A 12146-nucleotide genomic window follows, 5' to 3' on the forward strand; every position below is an offset into this window, starting at 1 on the left:
ACTAGTTTTAGTTCAGTCAGTTTTTGCTTCACGTATTTTGAGGTGCTCTTGTTGGGTGTTTATGCATTTAGGATTGTTATGTCTTCTTGGTAGCACCACTAAAGCCCAAATACCAAAACCAGACAAAGATATTACAAGAAAAGGAAACTATAGACCAATATCCTTCATGAATATATACATAAAAATCTTCAATCAATCAAATCTTAGCCAATCTAAGTCAGCAATTATAAAAAATATATTATGACTAAGAGGGATTTATCTGAGGGATATATGGTTGGTTTAACATTTGGAAATTGGCTAATGTAACTTAAGATATTAAGAGAATAAAAAGAGAAAAATCATATGATCTCAGTAGATACAGAAAAAGCATTTAACAGCATTCAACATCCATCTCTGATAAAAACTCTCAGCACACTAGACTAGAATAAAATTTCTTTACTTTGATAAGGGAATTTCAAAACGACAACAAAAACAATAACCCCCCCCCCAAAAAAAAAAAAAAATTAACTGCTCCCTCCCGCAGTTTATGTTGAAAGACTGGACGCTTTCCCCTAAGATTGCTAGCTAGGCAAGGTTGTCTGCTCTCTCACTTCTACTTAACATTGTACTGGAGGTCCTAGCCAGTACACTAAGGCAAGAAAAAAGAGTAAAGATTGAAAATGAAGTAAAATTAATTTTACTTGTAGTTAACCTGATTGTCCATGAAGAGAATCCTAAGAAATATACCAAACAAGAAAAAAAGTACTAGAATAAAAAAATTCAGTAAGGTCATAGGATACAAGTTCTATATATAAAATCAATTATATTTCTATATATTGGCAATAAACTGTTATAAATACAATTTAAAAATAATGTCATTTGCAGTAGTATCAAAAAAGCAACCTCTGTGTGGATGAATTTGACAAAATATGTGCAAAACCTGTACACTGAAATCTACAAGTTGTTATTGAGAGAAACTTAGGAGGATTTAAATAAGTGGAGAGAAATGGCATATTCATGAATTGGAATACTCAATATTGTTGAGATATCAGTTCTCTTTAAATTCATATTTAGATTGAAAGCAATCCCAATCAAAATGACAGTACACTTTTCTGTAGAAATTGATAAGCTGATTCTAAAATTTGTGAAAATACAAAGCACTTACAGTAGTGAAAATAATTTATAAAAAAGAACAAAGTTGAAGGATTTACACTATACCTAATTTTAAGATTTACTGTAAAGCTACAGTAAAGAGGACAGTATGGTTTTAACATAAGGAAAGACATAGAGATCAATGGAGAAGAATAGAAATAGAACTGCACATACATAGTTAATTACCTCACACACAAAGGTGTGAGGTAATTCCATGGGTAAAAGGAAAGTCTTTTCAAAAAATGATGCCAGATTAACGGGATATTTATATGGAAAAATAACGAACCTTGACTCTTCCTTCAACACTATTTCCAAAAGTTAACTTGAAATGGATCACAGATCTAAACATAAAAGCTAAAAGTAAGACTTCCAGTAGGAAACATTTGAGAAAATTTTTGTTACCTTGAGGTAAGCAAGACTTTTTTAGAGTTTAAAAAGTATCAACTATAAAATAAATAAATTTGGTAAATTGGACTTAATGAAAACGAAAAATTTCTGCTCTTTGAAAGACATTAAGACAATGAAAAAGCAAGCCATGGTCTTGGAGAAAATGCTTGGAATACATACATAAAGATGTATCCAGAATATATAAAGAATTACCCACCAAAGAAGATATATGAATGGACAGTATGCACATTAGTAATAAGGGAAATTAAAATTCAAACCACGATTCAGTGTCACTACATACCCATTAAAATGTCTAAAATTTGAAACAGCAACAATACGAAATATTGACAAGGATGGTAGAACAACTAGTACACTTATACATTGCTGTTGGGGGCATAAAATGGATCACTCTGGAAAGCAGTTTGTCAGTTTCTTATAAAGTGAAACATAAACTTACCATACAGTTCAGCAATTCCACTCCTAAATATTTTCATGATGCTCACAAATGAGATGAGATGTAGTTTTATTTTTCTTAGTAAGTTAGGTTTTTTCATCAATGGTATGAATTAATGAAATTTATAAATTGAATTTTTATGATTTTTCCCTCCTATGTTGTATAAAAGTTCATGTGGAATAGGAGTTATCAGTCGTAAAATTAAAGTAGAATTCGTTCTTTGAAACTTCCAGAGTACGGTGTTTTTACAATGGGTAGCTCTTTGAACACTTCTCAATTTCCTGTTTTTTGGTCTCTTTGTTTAGATTTTCTGTATTTTCTTTTGTAACTCAAAATAATACATATTTTTCTAGGAGGATCATCAATTCTACTCATTTTCAAATTTATTGTGAAAATTTGAATAAAATGGACTTTTATAATTTTCTTCATTTCCTCTGTATTTGTCTGTGGTTGCATGTTTACATCTTATTTTGTATTTTTCTATCCCCTTGTCTACTTTTTAAAAATTAGCTTAGTGGTAGATTCATTATATACTTCATAGAACCATCTAGTAAGTTTATTATTTTGATAATTTTTTTTCTAAATCATTAATAGAAAAAAATTAGCTTAGTGGTAGATTCATTATATACTTCATAGAACCATCTAGTAAGTTTATTATTTTGATAATTTTTTTTCTAAATCATTAATAGAAAAAAATTAGCTTAGTGGTAGATTCATTATATATACTTCATAGAACCATCTAGTAAGTTTATTATTTTGATAATTTTTTTTCTAATTCATTAAATTTCTGCCTTTAGCTTTTCTGATTCTTCATTTATTGCTAAAGTTTATTGTTCTTTGCCTTACTTCCTTAATAGAATATTGAATCCAATTATTTTCATTTGTTCTTTCTTATTAAATAGTGTAAATTTTTTAAGTTATGAGTTTTTCCTCTAAGAACTGCTTTAGTTGATTCCCATCTTCTCATAATATATTTTTGTTAATGTATTACATATTCTGCAATGTCATGTTTTTCTGCTTCTTTGAAAGGGTGGTTTTAGGCCTTTTCATTTTTTCCTCTTGAAATCTTGAGTTGTCTAGGTAAACAATCGTAGTGATAGCATAGCCAATAATTTCAATTTTGCCCTTCTCTTTCTTGAGCTCTTTAGCTTAGACATAAACCTCTCCTTGTGGAATTAACCAGGACTGGTACAGAATAGGTGGGTCAGGCCTTTTTTCATTCCAGAGTAGTCAGCACTTCAGAGAATAAGCACTTTCAGGACTAAAATAACTAGATAACTGAAGAACATAACTACCTATAAAAATTGAAATAGGAACAAAAACAGTACTCTTAAGAATTTAAGATGTTTGATAAATATTTCTAATGAATAACTAAAATAAAAAGAGATGCATATTTCAATCAGTTATGCAATACAGGGTTATATGGGTGATTAAATTGCTTGACGAAGTTTTGACCTTAATAAAAAACTAACGATTAAGAAAAGTGAAAGGGAGGGGGCTGGCCAGTTAGCTCAGTTGGGAGAGCATGGTGCTGATAACACCAAGGTCAAGGATTTGGATCCCTGTACCAGCCAGCTGCCAAAAAAAAAAGAAAAGTGAAAGGAAAGTTTGTCTGTAATAACCCAGAACTAACATTCTAGATCAATATCAACATGAAGGGATCTCAATAGGGAGAAGACCAAGAAATTTATTAGTGTGTTGGAGTGCTTGTTAGTGAGAAGATACGAAGGTACTTTGAAAAGTTTGTGGAAAAATAGAATTAAAAGGGAAGATGAATCTTCCCATGAATTTTTTGAAGTACCCTGTATACATATTGCTAATTTGAAGAAATTATTAGGAGCACATGAACAAGAAAATGGCATGTAAATGAAGGACAACCATCATAAGAACAAATTTGTGTAGCTTTAAACCATTGGAAGAAAATATCTTTTACCCAGTAGAAAGAGGAATGGAAGAAGAAAGAATAGTAAATGGAATATGCGAACTAAGTAATATTGAATGCTGACTCCTAAAATATCACCAAGAAAAACTGTTGATAAGACAAAGCTGTTAATGCTAACTGTGGTAAGGAGATCACTACCTTATCAGATCCTTAGTATTAGTAGCCTTTCAGCAGGGGAAGGCCAAAGTGGAGATATTTATTGAGATTTTAAATCTGGTTTAAGGTGGATTGGTAAGGGGAATATTTGGGGGCAAGGAGTTCAGAGTTTTGGGATATAAACCATTATTTGATACTTTCTGTTGAAGAGTTGATGGGTCTTTCAGGAAGTTCCTGGAATGAACAATAAATTTTTTTGTAGCTTTTGTCTTGGTAAGAGTCTCCACAGTAAATTTATGTTGTTCCACAGTAAATTCATGTTGTTAAAGACATTGTAAAAGTAAAGCCATGTTAATGTAGGCAGTAAGCTTTGGGGATTATTTCTGTTCTCAGAGGACAGAAATAATAATTCCGTTTGTGGGGTTGGGGAGAACCCCTCTGATCTTTCTACTGGGTAAAAATTGTTTTTTTCCATTTGTTTGCAATTACACAGATTTGTTCTTATGATGATTCTTTATTCTTTTATTGCACTGCTAGATTTATTTTGTTACTATTTTATTTTGGACTTTTGCAGTTACATTCATTAGTAAGACTGGCCTGTTTTCTTGTCTTGTGTTCTCAGTATCTAGTTTTGGTGTTAGTTAAGTTGTCGTTGAATTAATTCTTCTCTCCCTCCTTCTCTCTCAGGATCATTTCTTTTAAGATTAGGATTATCTCTTGAAGGTGAATAGGTCTTATTATCTTGATTTTTCTCTACTCACATTTTGTTTTATGGTTTCTTTTTTCAGTATGATCTACCTGTTTTTTGATTGTTAAGGATTATTATAGTTGTTTTCCAGTATGGTTATCTATCCTTGTTGTATACCTGTTATTATTTTTAAATATATTTTTTTGTCCTTTCTGTGAATTTGGACCAGAAAGGGCATGATTGTCTTATGATTTAGTTTGTTACTTGTCAACTTTCTTCTATTCTTCAATTAATCTTCTCTTTTTTTCTAGCTCAGTTAAGTAAATAGGTATTTTATATTCTGACCAGGCAGAAAATTAAGGAGAATTATTCTTTTAGTTTTTCTTTATCTTCCTATTAGTTATCAATGTGCCATCTTTAGTAAAATATATTAAACTATGTGTATTTCTACTCTAATGGAAGAGTGAACAGTGTTTGGTATTGTTTTTGGTCTTTATACTCATGTTCTTATGTTAATTTACTTTTTTATATATATAAAAAAATAAAATAGACCTTATATGAAGAGAATCTTTTTTAAGGACAGTTTTTTTTTCCTCCTAAATATAGGAAGTTCACAAATGGGTGCTACCATAGTAGATGCTTTGGATACCCTTTACATTATGGGACTTCATGCTGAATTCCAAGATGGACAAAGATGGATTGAAGACAACCTTGATTTCAGTGTAGTGAGTATAAAATTGATAATTAATCTCTTAGATTGACTGTGAAAAGAAATAGTGTCTGATTGAGATGGTCTGAATGTTTGTGTCCTCCCAAAATTCGTGTATTGAAATCTGATAACTAATGTTATGTATTAGAAGGTGGGGCCTTTAGGAAGTGATTAGGTCATGAAGGTGGAGCCCTCATGATTAGAATTAGTACCTTTATAAAATGGGCCCCAGACATCTGCCCTGACCCTTCTACCATGTGAAGGCCCAGTGAGAAGGTATCATCTGTGAATCAGAAAGTGGGCCCTCACCAGATGCTGAATCTGCTGGTGCCTTGATCTCAGACTTCTCAAACTCCAGAGCTGTGAAAAATAAATTTCTGCTGTTTATGGTGTTTTGTTACGCAGCCTGAACAGCTTAAGATAATAACCATAGTAGTTTTGAGCATTGTGCTAGCAGTTTAAAGAAATTGTTAATGGTAAATCCTCTTTCTTTTTTTGGGATTATCAGTTATTTAATATTTGCATAAAATACATGCTCTTTCTTATTTTCCATTACTTTTCTTGCCCTTATCATTTGAGGCAATGTATTAAATGTGTTAAGGCAATAGCGGAAAAAAAGGCGATGAACTAGAAATATCATGAAACCATAAATTACTTTATAAGTAATAAGTGTTTTTTAAATTTAAATATTTAATGATATGGCACAGGTTTGATGAACATTCATAATTAGGCCTACGGCCGTCTTTCCAGCACTTTGGCATGGTTGTTAAGTGATATAGCTTAGGTTTGAAGCTCAGTACAGGTGCCTTCTGGCTGTGTGACTTGGGAAAGTTCCTCATTCTTTCTAAACCTGTCATAAAATTGCTATTCCATTGTAATGTTGTGAGGATTATTTGAGCTAATTTGATACATATTTAATGCTCAGTAAATGGTAACAGTTATTTTCATTATTACCAGTCTTCACCTAAAAGATGTGTGGACTGTTTTGTTATATTTGTTATAATTTTTCATGCTGTTTGTGCATGCTGTTCCTTTTGACTGCAGTGTCCTTTACTCCTTCTCTATGTGCTTTTCCCTCTGGCAGACTCTTTATTATTTAAGTTGTGATTTACACGCATAATTATTTTTTCTCTGCCTTTTTTGGTGCTAACTAGACAAAAACTGTTTATTTTCTTTTATATTATGCTAGCATTTTGGACCTAATTAGAACAATTTTTATTATCGGTTAAGTTTAAATTTGTGAGTGGCAGAAAACCTAATATAAAATAGCTTAAACAAGATAGATGTTTATTTCTCTTTCATGTATATTAAGTACAGACATAAGCAGTTCAGGGCTGGTTTGGGTGGTGGCTCCATGATCATCAAGGACCTGAGATCCTTTGTCTTGTTGCTCTGTCAACTTCCTTGTATAGCTTTGATCTCATGGTCCAAATGGTTTCTCGTGATCCAGGCATCTTATCTACCTTCTAGTTGAGAGAGGAAGAGACAGAGGAAAGACACGTGATCGTTCTTTAAGAACACTTCTCAGGAGTTGGTCCCCCCTTTTTTGCTTGTAGACTTTACGCATGTGGCCCCATATAACTGTGAAGGTAAGCTGAGAAGTGTAGTCTTTTTTTCTGTGTAGCTATGTAACCCTTGTAGATTGTGCTTTTTTGTATCTGGTTTAAGAATCCCTACTCCAAGGTCATGGAAATATATTCTTGTATTTTATTCTAAATGTTTTAAAGGTTTGCTTTTGCATTTAGTCTTTAATTCATATGGAATTAATTTTTGTAGGGTGAAATAGGCAATAATCAATTGATCCTAGCACTGTTTACATTTCTATTTTTACGTGCCACTTTAGTCATATATTAGTAATTTTAGTTTATTCTTTTCTATAGGCTTTTTCCTTTATCTCTGCATCAATACTAAACTATCTTAACTACAGTATTTTTATAAGCAGCTTGATATCTGTATCTGAATTTTGATATATGATTTTGTTCTACAAGGAAATTATCTTAGTTCTCAGCCCTTTGTTCTTTCAAGTTCTGAAAAACTGTTGAAATTTCGATGAGGATTGCATTTAATTTACAGATTAATTTGGAGAGAATTGGCATCTGTGCAATCTCAAAACTCCCATTTATTAACATGGAAGCTTTATTATAGCTAATAATCCCCTTGCATATCATTGTGCCAGTCTGGGCTCATTGAGGAACTAGGACTATACCATTTATTTTAACTAAAAGATATAATGTTTAGAATTGTTAACCAAGTAATGGGGAATCAAAAAGGCAAAAAGGGCATTGTGGTATCACTAGAGCTAGTATCTACTGGAAACAGGTACCACCCATGTGGCTATGAGAATAATGGGAAGATGTTGGGATCCTTAAAATTTAGTAGCTTGGGCTCTGTAGAACTAGTACCCAGTGTTGCCCAGGTGTTGCTGGTTCCTGAAGAGCTCTTAGAAGGTCTCTCTCAAAGCTGAAATTCAGACCTGTGAGGAGGAGGTACCTAGCTAGTGACTGATTATCTCCAAGGGGCACAGTGAGGCTGATTTGGGGATTGTGTGTATGTGTGTGTGAGACAGGGAAACTGTACCCTGGAATCAACTGCCACTGCAGGGTGAAGAACCATGGCTGGAGCGACACTGTCAGAAACTAGAAGTAAACAGGAAGATAGAAGTCTCATCTCCTTTCTTCAGTCTTGCATTATCTTTTTGGAATATTGTATTGATAGGGTCTGAAAGGGAGCTAGCTGGTAAATGAGAGATGCATTTGCAGAGTTTCAACTCCAGTTTAACAAAGTAGAATATAGAAGAGTGGATTTGAACCTGAGAAAAAATAGTTTAATATCAACACAGTCATTTTACATCCTTTTACTTTAAACCTTTCTATGTCATTATGTTGTAGTTGTATATTTTGCGTACAGTGTATGTCTGGATTTTGTTAGTCTTATCATCTTAGAGTCTTTTTATTTTAACTGTTAAGTTTGAAATATTTACATTTCCTATGATAACATACATTTGGAGTTGGGTATTACTTCTTTGTTTTACTACCTGGATTATGTACTTTACATTTGCTTTTATTTTGTTTTCCTTCCGTATTTTGAATTAAATTACTTTACATCTCTTTTTTCCTCTACTAGTTTGACATTTAAACCTTCTATTTCCATTCATTTTGGCATTAATTAAGGTTTTAATATGTATACTTATCAAAGTTTAAAACTGATCGATTTCTTTATCTTCCTTCTGGAAAACATAATTATCTTAGAATGGTTTAACTTAGCATATCTCCCTCTTGTCTAATATGTAATTATTAACTAGTTGGTTCCAAGTTATATTTGAAACTTCCAAATTAAGGAATGAGTGAATGAATAAATATATTTGTTGAATGCCTTCTCTTCAACAGACACAGTTCTAGATTCTGTAGTTATAATAATGAGCAAAACGGAATCTTATCTCTTTCTTGATTTTATACTCTAGTGTTGGAAGAAAAACAGTAAACAAATATTCAAATAATATATAGTATGTCAGATGGTGATAAGTGCTGTGGAGAATAATAAGGAAGAATAAGTAGAATTGGAGTAGGTAGAGGTAGGGTATTGCTGTTTTAAAAGGTGACATTTCTGAGAAGAGGCCTAAGGAAGCCATGTTAATATAAGGTTCTCTCAATAGCTATTATAGCTGAGAATAGAATTAGAGGTTGATGGTTATTTTCTCTCAGCCATTTAAAGGTACAATTCCATTGTCTTTCCTGCTTGTTATGCTGTTGAAAAGCGTGCTATCATTCTAATTTCTAAAAGGTAATCTATCCTTTTTACCTTGTTTTAATATTTTCTTTTTCACTTTGTTGTTCTGTAATTTCATTACCATGTGTCTATATATGGATTATTCTTTAAAGGACTTATAATATTTCATCAGTCTGAGGATATATGTTTTCATCAGTTTCAGAAAATTCTAAATCATTATTCCTTTTAATAATGCGTCTTTCCCATATCTTCCTTCTAGAACTTTTTATATCTTCTGTCTCTCTAGTGAGGGAAGATATGAGTTTTACGAATAGAAATGTTTTATTGCTACAGGTTGAGCATCCCTAATCTGAAAATTTGAAATCTGAAATGCTCCAAAATCCAAAACTATTTGAGCGCTGATATGACATTCAAAGGAGCATTTCCGATTTTGGGTTTTTAGATTAGGGACGCTCAATCTGTATATGTTAATATAGTAAATCAGATGATGATAAGTGTTAGTTGGGGAAATAATGCAAAGTGAGGGGTATTAGTGATGGGGGATTACTAAACTGGGTAGTTAGAAACAATCTCTGATAAGGTGACATTTGTTAAGAGACTTGCTGGAAATGATAGAGTGATTCATTTAGCTGTATGAAGGGAAAGCATCTAGACAAGGGTGTAACACAAGTGTAGAGACTGATACAGGAGTCTCGAGTTTGGAAGTTCTGGGAACAGCAAGTAGGCCCATAGTGAAGGAGTATAAGGGATAATATAAGAGACATGTCAAAGAGATTGTGGGGGAATCTAAGTATGTTGGGTCTTATTGGTTATTTTACTCTGAGTATAAGGGAATCCATTGTAAGGGTTTGCAGAGAGTATTGACCTAAGCTGACAAAGATTTAAAAGGCTCACCCTAACTATTGGGTAGTAAGTAGAGTGTAGGGAGAAAAGTAAGGATGAAAGCAGGGAAATTGATTAGAAGGTTATCGTTACAGTTCTGGTCAGTGAGGGTGGCTCTTCTTGCCCCCTTTCCTTTTCCCTATATTTAGTGAATGTCTACTGTGTGCCCTGCAGTGTGCTATATGTTGGCAATATATGAAGTAATATTAAGCACTTAGCTTTCCAGCATGGGGTGAGATGACAATCATGTTGTGAAAAAAATTACATTATATTGTGAAAGTTCTACATTGGAGACATATTCTTGTGTTAGCAAGTGATATGCTCTGTTTGTGCATGTTGGAAAGACTTCAGAGTCATTAATTCATTTTTCTTTTAAATATTTATTAAAAATTTATTATGAATGTTATTGTTAATCAATTATATATATTCTTTGGATTCATTGGTCATGTTCTCTGCTACTTCTACTTTTCTTTCCATGTATTAGAATTTTACTAGCAATATCTATATCCACACCTAAATACAAACATACAGACTATGTAGTAAGGTTATTAATATTGTTATATTTGTATCAAACTTCCTTCTGTTTGTTTGCCTTTTAATTTTGTTCATGATTTTTTTTGATATAGGTACTTTGCATTTAATGGAGGTTTCAAGTCTATCATCAAGTTATTATCAAAACTATTGAGTTTATGTTTATAAAGTACCTGCTCCCTCAAGGAAGTTTATATATTGTCACATTTTCTTCTATATGTTGTTACTTTTTTCATTTATTTCTAAACCATTTGGATTTTATTTTGATATGTATGTGAAATGAGGATCTGCATTAATTTCTTAACTAGGAGCCAGTTTTCTCAACATTATTAATTGAATAATTCATCATTCCACCATGTTTTTGATGCTTCCTTTAACATTTATTAAGTTATTATAAGTACTAGGAAGATATTTAAAATTCATGAGAGAGAGAAGTAAAAATTATGCTGTAGTGATTAGAACAGAAGGAAAGGGACCACCAGTAGAGAGAGTGCTATTCCAGAATTCAAGATCCAGAATTCAAGAAGGGGAGGCTCTCATGAGGAAAGGACAATAGTCAAGAGTGTTAAATATCTTGATAATTTCACAGTACTTTGTAAGGTACATGGTTTTGGCATTTAAGAAGCTGTGGTGATAGTTTTAGAGGAGTTTCAGTATTATTAGCAAATGGGAGGTGAGATTGCAGGTGCATGAAAAATGAAGATGCACAAAGTGGAAAAACATTCTCCTCAGGGTGTTTGTAAGAAACAAATAAGGAATTGAAAATATTTTGAAAATTATAAACCATTATGTATGCATATATGAATATTTTCAATATGTTTCCACAGAATTCAGAGGTATCTGTATTTGAAGTCAACATTCGATTTATTGGAGGCCTACTTGCAGCATATTACCTTTCAGGAGAGGAGGTGAGCAAAATCAAGTAATACATTGTCTTGGGGGAAGGCGTTGTGAATGGAATTTAATAAAATGAAAGATTTTCCTAGCAGCATATCATTTTTCTAAATTGAGTAATATTGAACTAATCTGAAGGTTTGCTGAAAAGAACTGGATGCTTTAAGTAGAACTGTTCCTTGGGAATACTCATTGGATTTTCCATTTTGAGAATATCAATAAAATATAAATTCATCACAGATCCTAACATTATATACACCACATCTCCTTTGCAAGACTTTTCAAGGATTTGCCATTGCAGTTAATGGCATGGTCCAAACAAAGGGGGAACAGAACCTAACAAGACCAAAATTAAGGAGTTAATCAGGAGGAATTAATGTGAATTATTCTAAGACCAAAAATTAATTATTATGGGGAACCGAGGCATGGAGAAGGGGACCGGACATACCCCACAACCAGGCACACTGTCAGTGCCAAGTAGTTTGCCAAAAACATCACCTCCATGTGGGTGGCCCACCACAGCCGTCACAATAACCATGGCTGCTGGGAAGCGGCTAGACACCACAACTACCATGCAGATGGTCTGCCAACCACTGCAGTGCATTGACACTAGGAGAGTCACCAGCAGAGATACAGAAAAGAAGAGGATGTCTTTCTCCACAAAGCCCATTTCAGAGTGACAGAAGAAGCATCTGCTCTACGATAA

General features: G+C 32.9%; 1 protein-coding gene across 1 annotated transcript in view; it reads left to right on the forward strand.

Annotated features, from left to right (window-relative positions):
• Window positions 1–11878, forward strand: part of LOC103603485 (mannosyl-oligosaccharide 1,2-alpha-mannosidase IB-like) — a 68091-nt gene extending 56213 nt beyond the window's left edge. The window contains exons 4-5 of the mRNA XM_008588010.1: window positions 5305–5423; window positions 11374–11878. Of these exons, the coding sequence (XP_008586232.1) occupies window positions 5305–5423; window positions 11374–11472 (218 nt within the window). The 3' untranslated portion in view covers window positions 11473–11878. The remainder of the gene's footprint in view (window positions 1–5304; window positions 5424–11373) is intronic.
• The last annotated feature ends 268 nt before the right edge of the window (window positions 11879–12146 follow it).

This window comes from Galeopterus variegatus, unplaced genomic scaffold (genome assembly GCF_000696425.1).
Source record: "Galeopterus variegatus unplaced genomic scaffold, G_variegatus-3.0.2 Scaffold4630, whole genome shotgun sequence".
In the NCBI taxonomy this organism is placed as follows: Eukaryota; Metazoa; Chordata; class Mammalia; order Dermoptera; family Cynocephalidae; genus Galeopterus; species Galeopterus variegatus.